The sequence below is a fragment of the Loxodonta africana genome, chromosome 6, assembly GCF_030014295.1.
Source record: "Loxodonta africana isolate mLoxAfr1 chromosome 6, mLoxAfr1.hap2, whole genome shotgun sequence".
Lineage (NCBI taxonomy): Eukaryota > Metazoa > Chordata > Mammalia > Proboscidea > Elephantidae > Loxodonta > Loxodonta africana.
The window spans coordinates 31,590,747-31,609,775 of record NC_087347.1 but is presented as its reverse complement, the minus strand read 5'-3'; the positions used below and the strand labels follow the sequence as shown (position 1 = coordinate 31,609,775).

Sequence of the window (19,029 nt, the reverse complement as noted above, 5' to 3'; positions counted from 1 at the left end):
CAATGAAAATTTTCCTCAAGGTTCCTAGGGGTGCAAATCCTGCACTTCCAGGGCAAGTGAGCATGTGTTTAATAACTCCTGCTACATATCCGAGTCAGTTCCAAATGTACTCAAGAACATCTGTCAAGATAAAAATTTGAATTTTTTAAAACAATCCCACGAATATTCTACAGGTGAACTGCCAGAACCACACACATTTCTAACCTATAACATGTGTCATGGATTCAACAGTGTCCCCCCAAAATATATGTCAACTTGGTTAGGCCATGATTCCCAGTATTGTATGGTTGTCCTTCACTTTGTGATTGATGTGATTTTCCTAAGTGTTGTAAATCCTAACTCTGTGATGTTAATGAGGTAGGACAGGCGGCAGCTATGTTAATGAGGCATGACTCAAGCTACAAGATTGGACTGCACCTTGAGACAATCTCTTTTGAGATATAAGAGAGAGAAGCGGACAGAGAGATGCGGGACCTCATACCACCAAGACCTCATACCACCAAGAAAGCAGCGCCCAGAGCAGAGTATGTACTTCAGACCCACGGTTCCTACAGAGAGAAGCTCCTAGTCCAGAGGAAGATTAATGAGAAGGACCTTCTTTCAGAGCCCTCAGAGAGAAAGCCTCCCCCTGGAGCTGATGTCCTGAATTTGGACTTCTAATCTACTAGACTGTGAGAGAATAAACTTTTGTTAAAGCCATTCACTTGTGGTATTTGTTACAGCAGCACTAGATGACTAAGATAACATGTAAGTAACCACAAAAAAACATACAAAATGCTTCTCAAACATTTGCACATTTTAATCCACATGGTAATCACAAAAGAAGGAGCCCAGGTGGCACAGTGGTTACAAGCTTGGCTGCTAACAGAAAAGTCAGCAGTTAGAACCGTCAGCTGCTCTGTGGGAAAAAAGATGTGATGGTCTGCTTCCGTAAAGACTACAGCCTTGGAAACCCTATGGGGCAGTTTCACTCTGTCCTACAGGGTCGCTGTGAGTCAGAATCAGCTTTACGGCAATGGGTTTGCTTTTTAATCACAAAAACCTATGAACCCTAAGAAACCCAAATAACAGTACAAAGAAAACTGTGGAATGGAAGAGTCACACAGGAACAGAGTGACAATGTGGAGAACAAAAGCAGATTCTCTTTTAAGGTGGCTAGACAGCTGAGATTCTTCTTTCCTATCTCCTCTTCATGTTATCAAAGGTGTTTTCTGGTAACATTTCCCTTCTAGGCTTCCCCCAAATGTGTAGCTGATTAGCAAACTGCTGGCTTATTATACCCCATCTGCTTTCTCCTCCCCAACACTTAAAAATTTGTCATGCTTTCATCCTTCTATTTTATGTAAATTTAATGTCATGCACATAAATAAAATTATGATAATTAGGCAGGGTTCACAGTAACTGGGTAAGCTTGAACCGATAGGAAGTTTCTAGGAAATAAATTAACTTCTCCTATTTCTGATTTCTTTAAATTACTTTCTTCTTTAAGAGAATATTTTCTGAATAATAAGCACTCACTTTTGGGCTCCTCACAACTTAAAAGAATAATTGAGGTCTTCTTAGACTACAGTTAAAAAAAAAAACTAAGGAAAGTATTTACAAAGGTTTATAAGAAATTTTAAATGGATTTGGGATAAGTCACACTTAAAGACTGAAAAAAAGAAAGTGTACGTGTGTCCCATTGCTAACCTTTCATTCAAAGAAAAAAATTCTTTACGCATTTGTGCATATTTCACATGTGCATAGTTCAGTAATACAGAATAACTTTTCAAAAACAAGCACGCATATATAAAACCAGAAACTTTTTCCTTATAATAAAGATTAGCTCTTCTAAAATATTATTAATAAACATCTTTATAAAAAAAATACAGGACATATCAAATACAATAATGATAACTTAACCAAATATGGTTAAGCTTTTCCGCATAAATGAACTTATCAGGTACCTATAGCTTCCTCTTTTAGCAACTAAATGTTATTAAGAAAAAAAATTTATCCATCTCGAATGGAGCTCTAAAATACGTTCGACAATTTCCTGGCTTCTTATTCTGAGTTTACTGAATAAAACCACTGAACAGATGATTGTGACAACTTAACCATCATTACAGTAAGTTATGGGTATTACAGAGGCAGGTTTATACACACGTGGTGAATGACATAGGGAAAAATGGATACTGACTCTAAGAGCTGTTCTAGAAATTAAAATCTTACAAATATCACAGATGTCTTGTTTGTTTTGTTTTTTAATCCTTTGCAGTTTTCTCATAAAGCTAGTATGAAGAATACATAAGAGTAACACGACCTTCCACACAATATAACAGGGTTGCCTTGAAGTCTAATGATTTACAAAGTCAGACCCTCCAGGAGACTCTTTAGCAGGGATTTTCTCTTTATCCAGGGGAGCTTCCCCACCTTTGTTATGTTCTAAGCACTCAAAATATTATCTATGATTTCTGCATTACCAATACATCATGACATGCCAGCTTCAAGCCATTTTTCTATTTCACAATAAGTTTATCAATGTGGCATGAATTATGAGTAATCTTTATCATTTTAAGAATTTGTGCTAGGAGCTTTGGAAGGATTTATTCCAGCAACTACAAATTCTCAGGCCAAGGTAGGGGGGCATACATTGAACTCAAAATAAATTTTTAAAAGAAGGGGACGCTGTCAAGTAGCAATTTAAAAGACAACAGAAATCAATTAACTTTTCTTAAATGTATTAGAACTTGCTAACTAATGACAATCACAGTATTTGATAAGTTCAAGAGAATCAAAATGGGTAACTGGCAAGACTCTAAGTAAACTGACAATCTGACAAAGCTTGTATAAACTAATTTTAAACATTATCAGTGAGGAAAATTCACCAAGACAACCTCATGCCACCATATTTTTCTGTCTTAATATGCTATTTTGGCTTTTTCTATGGCCTTTGAGCCACTTGCCTGTTTTTGTACTTAAAAGTTCATTGGTTTTTTATATTGTCTATGGCAACTTTTACACTATGTGGGCAGCGTTGAGCAGTTTTACCAGAAACCATACAGCCTGCAAAGCTGAAAATATTTATTCTGGCCCTAAAACAAGAAATTTTTAAACCCTGGCCTAGACACTAGGCCCTACAGGTCCTCCTTAATAAAAATAAACGATCCTTATGGTTGGAAGAAAATTCTCTACCAACTGCAGTAGATGCTTGCCTGGTGGTCTGAAAATAAGTCCCAGAAAGCAAAATACAGAAACTCAGGCAAGATATATTCTTATATATTAGTCAGAGAAATGAAGAAAAAAACCATCATTATGCTAGCAACTTGTGTCTATGAAGCATTAATATTAATAACATCATGATGCTAAGATTATAAAAAGATGACAAAAATATGTAGTCTGATTTTTTAAGTTATGCTTTGCAGAAATCAAAACGTAACCAGGGCCAGCTCAGAAAATTCAAGTTATCTCAAAGGTATTCAACCCCTAGCATGTAGTCGTATTGCAGGATCCATAAACTGACATCAGGCATAGAATACTCTACGTCAGTTTGGGAAATAACGAAAAAAAACACCAACACTAGGGAAGAGCCTATTTTTGTGCTTTTCCCCTTCTTTACACACAATTAAATAGGGGAATCCTTGGACTACAATCAACATCTACTCATTGTTTTTCCCAGTAGATGTTTTATGTTGTCCACCGCCAGCCTCACGTTTTGGGACTTGCAAGGGGTTCCTTCTAAACCTCCCAAATTCCTCCCTCATCCAAAAGACCCAAGCATTTTCTGGGTGAATGTACGTTATCAAGTCACTGAGAGAACATAAAAGCGATTCTAATTTAGCACTAAGTTACACCATATACCAAATGCATGAAATCACAGATTAAAGTCTATAAAAAGGGGCTAGCTGATCCCCTCCAGAGTAAACCTTTTGTCGGCTTCAAAGATTAACCACTGCAAGTATACCTCATGCCCAGCAAACATGGGCCAGGTTCCAAAAAAACTAACAATGCCACAGACCCAGGTGTAGAGGCAATAATTACAGAGAATTGGCTTCAATAACCAGGCCAGTAAAAGCAATGGCTGACTGTGGCGTACACAGCAGCTCCTTCGTATTGAACTCACAGGGGCTACTTCTAACAGTCAAATGTCCACGTCACTAGAGAACTGTACAGATCACACCTTTCAACCTTGCAAATTCTAGCAGAATGGCCCAGTAGGAATACCAAGCACACATAGAAGCTTGTCCCCTCTCATACTGTCCCCAGTTCTTCTGCTAGGTCAAAACGTACTGCCAGCAGTAACTTGGCTATTATCTATATTCATAAAGCATAAGTATGGGCAAACAAAATGATGAAAGCTGAAAAAAATTATTCTGGAATAGACAAAAGTGAAAGCACCTGGCAAAGTAGAAGGTGAAATACCAAAATACTGGTTTTCTCCTGAAAGTCACGGTCCTTGGGCCTGGGGCCACTGCTCTAACTGAGGTGGGGACACGTAGTCTCTGTGAACTTTGCTTCTCTGTTTCAGGGGAAGCATCACATCTGTGGTAGGTGAATTAGTCTAGTAAGTGATAAGTGATCTTATGTCACTATTCATAAACCCCAGAGAAATTGTTTTATAGCTGATTTCCTTCCAAAATTGTATTTCAGAGCAAACATCTTACCTTAATAGAAGCAATATGAAGCAAAGTCTCTCCTCTATGGTTTCTTTTCACAGCCATACGACTATTGGGTGATAGCTTCATTGCCAAGGGGCTAGACAACATTCTTCTGTAACTTGGACTATTCAATGCAGAAGGTGACATACTTGGTGAAAGGCTAATGGAGTCATCTGACACATTACTATTTTTTCTCCCGAACGTGCCACCAACTTTAAGTTTGCTTGAAGGTGGGGAAGAACAGTCAGGCAATGACTCAGGCAATGAGAGGACTGTGTGCTTGACAAGCTCTTTACTAGTGCCCTGAAGGCTACTTCTACGACTTTTAGAAACGGGACTGGAAAGTCTGTTGCGACGCCCATGTTTTCCTTCACTGCCGAATGGCAAGGATTTCTTAGATGTGAGATCACTTTCACAGGGCTTCTCCTCAGGAGTCACTACTTCACTCCTGCTCTCAATTTCGGGAGACACTATTTGCTCAGCCAATGGTAAAGAGATTTGACTTAAGCTTCCGAAACATTCAGATTCTGATATAGGGTCACTTGCTAGTAAGTCTATTTCACCATTTAGTTGAGGGCTAGCAATAACAGATGGTTGGCTGCAGAAGGATACCAGCTTTTCCTTAAATTCCTCTTTGGAGGCAGGTTCACCACCTTCTTTTTCTGTCTCTAAATTCCATTTCTGGTTGATTTCAGCTAAAGTTTTCTTTTTTTGCTTTTTCTCAGATTTTCTAGAAGCCTTTTTAGCCTTCTCTGATAAATCTACCGGAGGACTTGCGGAAACAAATTCATACATTGAGGCCTGCTGAGCTTTGTCATCATTTACCATGTGAGGCTGGGTTTGCACTGAAGCTTTACTCACAACGTATCTGACCTTCTTACTGCGAGGACTAAACCACATTTTTATTGATTTCTTCTTGTTTTCTGCATCACTGAATATACTTGTCCTATGTGTATCTTCTTTCAAATCTGATAGGAAAAAAGAAATCTGTTACATGAAGTTAATCTCTTCCATCTTAGCACTTTCAAACAATTCTGTTTATAAATCTCCTAAGGAGTACCACCCATTGACCAATTTGTTGTACTGCGGTGGCGTGCATGTTGCTATGATGCTAGAAGCTATGCCACTGGTATTTCAAATAACATCAAGGTCACCCATGGTGGAGCAGCTTCAGTGGAGCTTCCAGACTAAGGCAGACTAGGAGGAAGAAAGGCCTGGGGATGTACTTCCGGAAATTAGCCAATGAGAACTCTGTGGCTCACAACACAACACTGTCCACCCCTCTTGCTTTGGAAACGTCATTGGGAAGGATCAATCTTAGGAAGAAGACATCCTCTTTGATGCAGTGCCCAAAATACTCATAAAATACTTAAATATGAATCTTATCTCAACTCTTATTCTCCCCTCCTTACTAACTCTAGCCATACATATGGGCCTCCTTTTTTTTTCCTCAAATACATCAAGCATGTTTCTGCCTCAAGGCCTTGGCAATCACTGTAGCTTTGCCATGAAAATGTTTCCCCAAACAAGTGCACAGCTCACTCCCTCACCAACCTCAGGCAACTCATTGCTCCAAGGACACGTTTTTTTTTAAGACTACCCAGACACTCTATTTCAACTTACAAATCTTCACCTCATACTAATTTTGCTTGTTTTTATGTCTTGTCTGTCTCTCCTCATTAAAATGCAAGTTCTATGAAGGTAAAAATTTTGCCTATACCCTGCTATATCCCAGTGCCTAGAACAGTGTCTAATACATAGTAGGTGCTCAGTTAATATTTGAAGGAATGAATAGGAATTTATAATCTAGGTAAAGCAATCTTGATCTGACTCAGCTCAAATGCAGGGAAGGTATACAATGTTTTAGGCTTTAGAAAAATGACTCTGGGTACTATGACTAGGAAGAACTTTAGAAAGGAAACAACGGACACAGTGAGACCAATTATGTGGCTATCATCTAAGAGAAAGATCACAGTGACTCTGACTAGCACTTTATCAAAAGAAATGATAAAAAGTGTCAGATACGAAATCTATAAGGACGTTAGTTAACTAGGCTAAGAGGCAAAGGGAGACATAAAGTGATTGAAGATCCAGTAGCAGGAGAGCATATATTTAAGGAACTGAAAGATGGCCAGCATACCTAGCTTGCAGACACAAAGAAAGAAAGTAGTATAAAGATAAACCAAAAACCAAACCCGCTGCCATCGAGTCAATTCCTATAGGGTTTATAGTACAGAGCAGAACTGCCCCATGGGGTTTCCAAGAAGCAGCTGATAGATTCGAACTGATGACCTTTTGGTTAGCAGCCTGAGCTCTTAACCACTGAGCCACCAGTGTAAAGATAAGGCTACAAAAATAGGCAACAACCACACCACACGAGTTCCTGCTGGCAATGTTAATAACTACACTACTGAAGCTAACAGTAATGGAAAACCACTAAAGTGTTTCCGAAGATTTAGGTGGCGTGACTAGATTTGTGACTTTATCTGGCTGCAGTGTACTGCAAAGACTGTAGGATGCCAAGGGTGAATGCAAGAATAATTGTTAAGAGGCAAAACAGAGTTGGCTTCTTAACAACTATTAATTAAGGAGACTAATCAACACCCATGGAAGCAGGAGTCAAGAAATAAACGAGATATTGCATTGAGTAAATCTGCCGCAAGAGATCTCTTCAAAGTGTTAAAAAGCAAAGATGTCACCTTGAGGACTAAGGTGTGCCTGACACAAGCCATGGTATTTTCAATCGCCTCACGCATGCAAAAGCTGGGCAATGAATGAGAAAGATCGAAAAATTGATACATTTGAATTATGGTATTGGTGAAGAATACTGAATACACCATGGACTATCACAAGAACGAACAAATCTGTCTTGAAATAAGTACAGCCAAGAATGCTTCTTAAAAGTGAGGATGGCGAGATTTGATCTCATACACTTTCGACATGTTATCAGGAGGGATCAGTACCTGGAGAAAGGCATCACGCTTGGTAAGGCAGAGGGTCAGGGAAAAAGAGGAAGACCCTCAACGAAATGGACTGATTTCGTGGCTGCAAAAATGGACTCAAACTTAGCAACAACTCTAAGGATGGCACAAGGCCAGGGAGTGTTTCGTTCTGTTGCACACAGTTACTGTGAGTCTGACCTGACTCAACGGTACCTAACAACAACAAGTAAAATATGATGCACTGGGGAGATGGTGGTAGAAAAATGAAGTGGAATCATTTCAAAAATACTTAGATAAAATTTACAACATTTTGTGATGAAATTAATAAAAGAAGAATGGAAGGAAGGTGACAAGAATGATTCATGTTACTGACTTAAGACCACTGAATACACCTAGAGCAGGCACACTGGGGTTAGGAAAGAGAATTTGCCATGCGTCCTGAGCACCCTTGCTGGGTCCTGTGGGATATGCTGAGAACGCAAAGCCCTGGCTGCTCCAAACCCATGCCATTTCTCCGGATTTTGCAGCAAGCACCTCTATGGATAAGGTAGTGCCTCCTCCTGGGAAAAGAACTGGATTGTTTCTACATACTATAAAAACAGTAAATTCCCCAAGCTTAGAGTTCTTTTCCTGTAACGCAACCCACTATATGTGCAAGAATCCATAATGGGCCCTTTGCATTTCCCCCCTTGGAACAACGCAAACCCACATGAAATCTTGTTGTCGTGGTTAGGAGGTGCCGTTGAGTTGATTCTGAGTCATAGCAACCTTATGTACAACAGAACGAAACACTACCTGGTCCTATGCCATCCTCACAATCATTGCTAAGTTTGAGCCCACTGTTTCAGTCACTGTCTCAATCCATCTTGTTGAGGGTCTTCCTCTTTTTTGCTGATCCTCTACTTTACCAAGCATTATGTCCTCCTCCAGGGACTGGTCTCTCCTGATAACATGTCCAAAGTACAAGAGATGAAGTCTTGCCATCCCTGCTTCTAAGGAGCATTCTGCCTGTACTTTCTCCAAGATAGATTTGTTTGTTCTTCTGGTAGTCCACGGTATATTCAATATTCTTCATCAACACTATCACTCAAAGACATTGATTCATCTTGTCTTTATTCACTGTACAGCTTTCACATGCACGAGGCGAGTGAAAATAGCACGGCTTGGGTCAGGCGCACCTTAGTCCTCAAAGTAACACCTTTGCTTTTTGACACTTTAAAGATGTCTTTTACAGAAGATATGTCCAATGCAATGCGTCTTTTGATTTCTTGACTGCTACTTCCATGGGCGCTGATTGTGAATCCAAGTAAAATGAAATCCTTGACAACTTCAATCTTTTCTCCATTTATCATGATGTTGCGTATTGGTCCAGTTGTGAGGATTTTTCTTTTCTTTATACTGATGTATAATCCGTACTGAAGGCAGTGGTCTTTGATCTTCATTAGTATGTGCTTCAAGTCCTCTTCACTTTCAGCAAGCAAGACTGTGTCATCTGCATATAGAAGGTTGTTAATGAGTCTTCCTGCAATCCTGATGCCCCGTTCTTCTTCATACAGTCCAGCTTCTCAGATTACTTGTTTAGCATATAGGCTGAGTAAGTATGGTGAAAGGATAAACCCTGACGCACACCCTTCCTGATTTTAAACCACACGGTATCCCCTTGTTCTGTTTGAATGGCTCCCTCTAGGTTTATGTACAGGTTCCACGTAAGCACAATTAAGTGCTCTGGAATTCCCATTCTTCCTAATGGTATCCATAATGTGTTATCCACACAGTCAAATGCCTGTGCATAGTCAATAAAACACAGGTAAACATCTTTCTAGTATTCTCTGCTTTCAGCCAAGATCCATCTGACATCAGCAATGATATCCTTTGTTCCACGTCCTCTTCTGAATATGGTTTGAATTTCTGGCAGTATTCTGTCAATGTACTGATGCCAACCATTTCTGAATTACCTTCCACAGAATTTTACTTGGGTGTGATATTAATAATATGGCTCGATAATTTCTGAATTTTGTTGGGTCACCTTTCTTTGAAATGGGCACAGATATGGATCTCTTCCAGTCAGTCAATGCAGTGCAATGAATTACTTAATATGACCTTTCTGGCCATGGTCTTGTAATTTCCACCCAGGTGACTGGGCAGGACTGTACAGACAGGGTAACTGAAGCCCACCGAGGGGAATGGTCAGTTTTGCCATCCTGCTGGGCTTGAAATAAGCCATCCCAGGGGTGGGAAAGAGAAAAACTCACCACTACCAAAGAAGGAGAGACCGGCAGGAGAGACCCACAGAAGAAGGTACAGTGGGCTTCCTGGCCCACAGAGGAAGAAAGCTAAGGGCCTTTAATCACAGATTGAGGGTCAGGGAGAGATGTGTCTACACGCACAGCTGAGACAAGGCTGTTCTGATGGAAGAACTGTATTCTTGAGTGTTCCTGAGCCTGAATTTTAACCTGTTACTTCCCTAATAAATCCCCTAACAGTTGTGTATTATCTGTGAGTTCTGTGTGCCTAGTGTAATGAACTGTTGAGCCATCAGAGAAGTAAAGAGTGCTGTGGGAGGGATGGTTGGTGTCAGAATTGGTAAAGATGGCGGACAGAGGAGGCATGTCTGACCCTTGCCTCATAGGAATCAGCCTTGGGCTATTGATCTTGATTCTCCTTTGGCTTTGTGAAGTTAGAGGAAGTCAGACACCGCTCCCATGCCATTTCTATAGTTGGCCAACTAGCTGTCTTCCAAATTTCTTGGCATGGACAACTGAGCACCTCCAGTGCTGCCATCCATTTGTCGAAACATCTCAACTGGTATTCCATCAATTCCTGAAGCCTTGTTTTTGGCCAATGCCTTCAGTGCAGCTTGGACTTCTTCCTTCAGTACCACTGGTTCTTGATCATATACTACCTCCTGAACTGACTGACCGTCAACCAATTTGTTTTGGTACAGTGACTCTTTGTACTGCTTCTATCTTCTTTTGATGGTTCCTGCATTGCTCAATATTTTCCCCATAGATCCTTCAATATTGGAACTTGAGGCTTCAATTTTTACTTCAGTTCTTTCAGCTTGAGAAATACCAAGTGTGTTCTTCCCTTTTGGTTTTCTAATTCCAGGTCTTTGAACATTTCATTTTAATACTTTACTCTGTCTTCTCAACCTACTCTTTGAAGTCTTCTTTTGAGTTCTTTTACTTCATCATTTCTTCTGTTCACTTTAGCTACTCTATGTTAAAGAGCAAGTTTCAGAGTCTCTTCTGACATCCATTTTGGTCTTTTCTGTCTTTCCTGTCTTTTTAATGACCTCTTGCTTTCTTCATGTTTGATGTCCTTGATGTCATTCCACAACTTGTCTGAACATTTTTGTAATTAGTGTTCAGTGCGGTCAATCTATTCTCGATATGGTCTCTAAATTCAGGTGGGATATATTCAAGGTCGTATTTTGGCTCCCATGGAATTGCTCTAATTTTCTTCAGCTTCATCTTGAACTTACATAGGAGCAATTAATGCTCTGTTCTGCAGTCGGCCCCTGACCTTGTTCTGACTGATGGTATTGAGCTTTTCCATCATTTCTTCTCATAGATGTAGTTGATTTGATTCCTGTGTATTCCATCTGGAGAGGTCCATGTGTATAGTCCGTTTATGTTGTTGAAAAGTGGTATCTGCAATGAAGACGTTGGTCTTACAAAATTCTATCATGCAATCTCCAGCGTTATTTCTATAACCAAGGCCATATTTTCCAACTACCAATCTTTCTTTGTTTCTAACTTTCATATTCCAATCACCAGTAATTACCAATGCATCTTGACTGCATATTCAATTAATTTCAGACTTTAGAAGCTGGTAAAAATCTTCAATTTCTTCACCTTTGGCCTTAGAGGTTGGTGGAAATATTTGAATAATAGTCAATTAACTGGTCTTCCTTGTAGTCGTATGAATATTATTCTATTACTAACAGTGTTGTACATCAGGATGGATCTTGAAATGTCCTTTTTGATGACAATGTAATGCATTTCCTCTTCAATTTGTCATTCCTGGTATAGCAGACCATAAGAATGTCTGATTTAAAATGGTCAATACCAGTCCATTTCAGCTCACTAATGCCTAGGATATCTATCTTTATGCACCCCATTTCATTTTTGCTGACTTCCAATTTTCCTAGATTCATATTATTATTAGATGTTTGTAGGTGTTTCTTTTCATTTTGAGTCATGCCAAAGCTTGATTCTATCCACATCATTAACGTCGACTCTACTTTGAGAAGACAACTCTTCCCCAGCCGTATTTCTAGTGCCTTCCAACCTGAGGGGCCCATCTTCCAGCCCTATACCAGACAATGTTTCCCTGCTATTCATAAGGTTTTCACTGATGAAATTTTTCAGAAGTAGACCGCCAAGGTCCTTCTTCCTAGTGTGTTTTAGTCTGGATGCTCCACTGAAACCTGTCTACCATGGTGGCCTTGATGTTATTTGAAATGCTGGTAGCATAGCTTCCAGTATCACAGCAACACCCAAGCCACCACAGTACAAGCTCTGGCTACTGCTTTTGCCATGAGTAATAAAGTTCTTCATCTGTGACCAAGGAGTCTTGTGTCTTCTGCTAAAAAAAGACAAACAAAAAAAAAAAACAACAGTTGCAGCTGAGTCAATTCCAACTTATGGCGACTCCATGTGTCTCAGAACAGAGCTGTGTTCCACAGGGCTTTCAGTGGCTGATTTTTTTGGAAGTAGATCACCAGGCCTTTTTCCAAGGCATCTCTGGGTGGACTCGAACCACCAAACTTTCCGTTAGCAGCCAAGTACGATAACCATTTATACCACCCAGGGTCTTCTGCAAGCATCAATAAAACACAGACTAACTTGTAGGCAGAGTAAAATTCTAGGTTCTGCACAGTTCCTGGCAACTGGAATAAGATCAAAATCAGTGACCATGTATCAGACAAAAAGAAAGTTTCAAATCTAAAATGCGGAAATCATACAAGCTACATTCATTGGAATACTATGAGTACATTAGACTGTAACTGCACCAAGTTCCTCTTGCCTTCCTACACATATCTAAGAATTTTAAAACCCTCCTAAATGGCCCTTAGATTATAAATTAAGTCAAAATAGAAATATTATATGCTATTTAAAAATACATAGCAATGAAAGCACCATTACCTGAAGACTTGCTGGAAGTGGCAAAAGCAGTAGTCAAAGGAAAGCATACAAATGCAGTTTAGAAAAAGACTGAAAACAAGTAAACCATGTTTTCCAATTCAAGAAGCTAGAAAATGTACAAAATAAACCTAAGAATGCAGCAGGAATAAAGCAGTTTTCAATGAAATAACATTCACCAACAAAATCAAAAATTGATTACTTGGGGGAAAAAAGAATTGGAACACCAAATTTGGGCAAGACTAAACAAGGATGAAATAACATAAAAGGGACAATTAGTATTAAGAATAAGAAAGAACAGTACTAACAACAAAAAATTTCCAACACCTTATAAACTGATACAATGAATAGCTATATGAACAAGGTTCAAAATGTAGTAAAAATGAGTAATTTTCAGGAAAAATAGAAATTACCAAAACTGACTAGTAAGAAAGAAACAACCAGAACAGATAACCACCAAAAAAACCTGAAGATTATTAAAACCAGTCCCAATAGTTTAGTAGGAGAGTCACATCAAACCTTCAAAAAAAAGATTCCCTAAACTTTCAGAGAAAGATGAAAAGGGTCTCATCTCATTTTGCAGAAGCAAATTTTGATGATGTTAAAAAAAGGAAGAAAGCTTAAGGACAAATTATGAAATAATACTAAGATATTAAATAAAATTTTGAAGTGTTGCTGCTTCTTGAAGAATTTTAATACTTAAGAGATACAACAAAATTTTAATTTCATTTTTCTTACTGTTTCTAGAGATAAATTTCTTTTCAATATTCTTATGTTATAAAATATCAGAAAGGTAAAAGGAAGTTATGAAATATTATTTTCATATATTCATATGCAACATTTTACTTTACTACTGCAACCAGAGGATTAGCAAACTAAAATTTCAAATCCCCAAAATTTCTTTTTGTGTCTATCCTTCTATCAACACGTATTTCTTGAATATAAAAGTCCTATCTTTATAAATAAATCTGCCAAGTAAAACACAGCACTTTTAACAGGTAAGAAAAAATGAAAAATAGTAAGTTTTAGAGGCAGAGCCAAGATGGCGGAATACACAGACACTTCCGTCCAGCCCTCTTTACAACAAAGACCCAAAAAAACAAGTGAAACGAGTATATTTGTGACAAGCTGGGAGCCCTGAGCATCAAAGGCAAGCTTAGACAATGAACTGAGGGGCAGAGGAAGGAACAGACCGTTCAGAACGGAGAGGAGTTGCCGGACCTGAATTGCGGGGAGCCCTCAGGCACCATTTTCGGAGCGGCGGTGGCGGTGGCGGTGGCGGCCTGGCAGAGGCGGCAGGCTGGTCCCAGTGTTGGGCCACAGTTTCCTCAGGGAGAAGCTGCCAGCCACACAGCCCACTCACACCTCCGGAACCTGAGGAGAAGGGCGCTCTCGGCAAAAGCTAAGTACTTGCGTATATTTTACTGCGCCCCCTCCACCCCCAACCCAACTTCAGCGGCTGAATCCCTGGGCCTGAGATAGACCCTGGTGAGCACCTAGAGCCATCCTCCCGGACTTGGGGAAGGAAAAAATTTGCAACTAGGGGGAAAAGATAATTTGCTAGCTCCATTAACTGGGGGAGCTCAGGACAGAAACTGCTCCTGTCCAGGCATAAACCATCCATGGACCTTGAGTACCTTGCCCTTCTGCATGGACCTGTGTGGGCCTATTTCGGGAGAATAGGTCCTTGTTGGCAAACTCCAACCATTTCAGCTGTGCAGCGGAAAGGTGGGTGTTTGACGTTTGACATTGCTTTGCCTTTTAAACAAGGTCCTCACCTACCCACAACAGGGACATAAGGACTGGTGGCTCCACTTGGGTCACCCTGCCACCCGCAACAGGGGACCAGGGATAACTGGTACTTCCCAGCCCTTACAACAAAATCTTTGGGTGCCCATGGTCCCTCTGCAGAGGCCACCCACCAGCACGCTCTAGGGAACAGAGACACGTTTTCCTCAGAGACACTTGGGGGTCGGTTCTCAGCCCCCTGCCTTGTTCAGAGCGTAACCCCCTACTGCAATCAGATACGGGTATATACGCCAATCGCCTCTGCCCCTCTAAGACTCTAGACAGAGCCTGTGCCACACACTTGAGGTCAGCTACCTAGAAACCTGAGCTGAATTCATACAAGAAAACTGAAGGGACTCCTAGACTGATATACCTGATAACAGTGCTAGCCAGCTGGGGACATGACATCAGAGCTCCAAAGGAGAAAATAATCAAGCTAGCTCACTCAAGCAACCCATAGGGGTATACCAAAACAAAACAAAGCAAGCAGCTACGACACAGTAAGCAAGCATAAACTAATACAATAACTTATAGACGGCTCAGAGACAACGGTGAATATCAAGTCACATAAAGAAACAGCCCATGATCACCTCAACAGGCTCTCAAAACAAAGAATCCAGGGATCTTTTACACGAAAGTGCATTCCTGGAATTACCAGATGCAGAATACGAAAGTTTAATATACAGAACCCTTCAAGACATCAGGAAGGAAATGAGGCAATATGCACAACAAGCCAAGGAACACACAGATAAAGCAACTGAAGAACTCAGAAAGATTATTCAGGAACATAATGAAAGGTTCAATAACCTGGAAAAATCCACAGACAGCAATCAGAAACTGAGAAGATTAACAATAAAATTACAGAATTAGACAACTCAATAGAAATTCAGAGGAGCAGAATTGAGCAAGTAGAAGCTAGAATTTCTGAACTCAAAGATAAATCACTTGGCACTAATATATTTGAAGAAAAATCAGAGAAAAGAATTAAAAAAAATGAAGAAACCTTAAGAATCATGTGGGACTCTATCAAGAGAAATAACCTATGAGTGATTGGAGTACCAGAACAGGGAGGGATAACAGAAAATACAGAGAAAATTGTTGAGGATTTGTTGGCAGAAAACTTCCCTGATATTATGAAAGATGAGAAGATAGCTATCCAAGATGCTCATCGAACTCCACATAAGGTAGATCTTAAAAGAAAGTAACCAAGACATAATCAAGCTTGCCAAAACCAAAGATAAGGAGACAATTACAAGAGCAGCAACGCATAAAAGAAAAGTCACATACAAGGGAGAGCCAATAAGAAAAAGCTCGGACTACTCGGCAGAAACCACAAAGGCAAGAAGGCAACGGGATGACATATTTAAAAAATTGAAGGAAAAAAAATGGTCTGCCAAGAATCACATATCCAGGAAAACTGTCTCTTAAATACAAAGGTGAAATTGAGACATTTCCAGATGAACACAAGTTGAGGGAATTCATAAAAACCAAACTAAAACTACATGAAATACTAAAGGGAGTTCTTTGGTTAAAAAAATCAATAATATCAGGTATTAGACCCAAGACGAGAACACTGGGCAGAGCAACAAGAAGGCAACCCAGACAGGGAAATCAAAATGACAATAAAAAAAAAGCACAACACAGGGTAACAGCGATGTTATTATATAAAAGAAGACAACATTAAAATAATAAAGAGGGACTAAGAAATGTAATCATACACCTTCCATATGGAGAGAAAGATACGGCGATAAAAAGAAACAAAAGTTAGTTTTAAATTTAGAAAAACAGGGGTAAATAATAAGGTAACCACAAAGGAGACAAACTATCCTACTCGTCAAAATAAATACAAGGGAAAAATAGAGACTCAGCAGAAACAAAATCAACAACAACAAATATGAGGAAAGAACAATATATAAAGAAAATCTACTCAGCACATAAAATCAAGTGGGAAAAAGAAGCTGTCAACACGCAAAAAAAGACATCAAAATGATCGCACTAAATTCATACCTATCCATAATTACCCTGAATGTAAATGGACTAAATGCACCAATAAAGAGACAGAGAGTGGCAGAACGGATTAAAAAACAAGATCTGTCTATATGCTGCCTACAAGAGACACACCTTAGACTTAGAGACACAAACAAACTAAAATCAAAGGATGGAAAAAATATATCAAGCAAATAACAATCAAAACAGAGCAGGAGTGGCAATACTAATTTCTGACAAAATAGACTTTGAAGCTAAATCCATCACAATGGATAAGGAAGGACACTATATAATGATTAAAGGGACAATACACCAAGAAGATATAACCATATTAAATATTTATGCACCCAATGACAGGGCTGCAAGATATATAAAACGAACTCCATCAGCATTGAAAAGTGAGATAGACAGCTCCACAATAATAGTAAGAGACTTCAACACACCACTTTTGGTGAAGGACAGGACATCCAGAAAGCTCAATAAAGACACGGAAGATCTAAATGCCACAGTCAACCAACTTGACCTCGTACACATATATAGAACACTCCACCCAACAGCAACCAAGTATACTTTCTTTTCTAGTGCACATGGAATATTCTCTATGATAGACCACATATTAGGTCATAAAGCAAGCCTTAGTAGAATCCAAAACATTGAAATATTACAAAGCATCTTCTCTGACCATAAGGTCATAACTGGAAATCAATAACAGGAAAAGCAGAGAAAAGAAATCAAACACTTGGAAACTAAACAATACCCTGCTCAAAAGAGACTGGATTATAGAAGACATTAAGGATGGAATAAAGAAGTTCAGAGAATCCAATAAGAATCAAAACATATCCTATCAGAACCTTTGGGACACAGCAAAAAGCAGTGCTCAGAGGCCAATTTATACCAATAAATGCACACATTCAGAAAGAAGAAAGGGCCAAAATCACAGAATTATCCCTACAACTTGAACAAATAGAAAGAGAGCAACAAAAGAAACCCATAGGCACCAGAAGAAAACAAATAATAAAAATTAGCGCTGAAGTCAATGAAGTAGAAAACAAAAAAACAACTGAAAGAATTAACAAGACCAAAAGCTGGTTTTTTGGAATACCCAACAAAATTGATAAACCGTTGGCCAAACTGACAAAAGAAAAACAGGAGAGGAAGCAAATAACCCAAATAAGAAATGAGAATGGGTGATATTACAACAGACCCAACTGAAATTAAAAGAATTGTATCAGATTACTATGAAAAATTGTACTCTAACAAATTTGAAAACCTAGAAGAAATGGGCAAATTTCTAGAAAAACACTCCCTACCTAAACTAACACAAACAGAGGTAGAAAAACTAAATAGACCCATAACAAAAGAAAAGATTGAAAAGGTAATCAAAAAACTCCCCCCAAAAAAGCCCTGGTCCAGATGGCTTCACTGCAGAGTTCTACCAAACTTTCAGAGAAGAGTTAACACCACTACTACTAAAGGTATTTCGGAGCATAGAAAAGGATGGAATACTACCAAATTCATTCTATGAAGCCACCATATCCCTGATACCAAAACCAGGAAACCACAAGAAAAGAAAATTATAGACCTATATCCCTCATGAATGTAGATGCAAAAATCCTCAACAAAATTTTAGCCAATAGAATTCAACAACATATCAAAAAAATAATGCACCATGACCAAGCTGGATTCATACCAGGTATGCAGGGATGGTTCAACATTACCAAAACAATGTAATCCACCACATGAATAAAACAAAAGACAAGAATCACATGATTTTATCAATTGATGCAGAAAAGGCATCTGACAAAGTTCAACACTCATTCATGATAAAAACTCTCAGGAAAATAGGAACAGAAGGAAAATTCCTCAACATAATAAAGGGCATATATACAAAAGCTAACAGCCAACATCACCCTAAATGGAGAGAGCCTGAAAGCATTCCCCTTGAGATCGGGAACCAGAAAAGGATGCCCTTTATCACCGCTCTTATTCAACATTGTGCTGGAGGTCCTAGCCAGAGCAATTAGGCTAGATAAAGAAATAAAGGGCATCCAGATTGGCAAGGAAGAAGTAAAAGCATCTCCATTTGCAGATGACATGATCTTATACGCAGAAAACCCTAAGGAATCCTCCAGAAAACTACTGAAACTAATAGAAGAGTTCAGCAGGGTATCGGGATACAAGATAAACATACAAAAATCAGCTGGATTCCTCTACACCAACAAAAAGAACATCGAAGAGGAAATCACCAAATCAATGCCATTTACAGTAGCCCCCAAGAAGATAAAATACTTAGGAATAAATCTTACCAGAGATGTAAAAGACTTAAACAAAGAAAACTACCGTACACTTCTGCAAGAAACCAAGAGACTTACATAAGTGGAAGAACATACCTTGCTCATGGATAGGAAGACTTAACATTATAAAAATGTCTATTCTACCAAAAGCAATCTATACATTTAATGCAATTCCAATCCAAATCCCAATGACATTCTTTAATGAGATGGAGAAACAAATCACTAATTTCATATG

The 19,029-nt window shown here is 39.1% G+C and overlaps 1 protein-coding gene across 2 annotated transcripts in view; it reads right to left on the bottom strand.

Annotated features, from left to right (window-relative positions):
* The window catches only part of BARD1 (BRCA1 associated RING domain 1), a 106,317-nt gene that overhangs the window by 54,945 nt on the left and 32,343 nt on the right, over nucleotides 1–19,029 (bottom strand). For both annotated transcript variants that reach the window (XM_064286705.1, XM_023541769.2), the window contains one exon: nucleotides 4,644–5,605. In XM_064286705.1, the coding sequence (XP_064142775.1) occupies nucleotides 4,644–5,605 (962 nt within the window). The remainder of the gene's footprint in view (nucleotides 1–4,643; nucleotides 5,606–19,029) is intronic.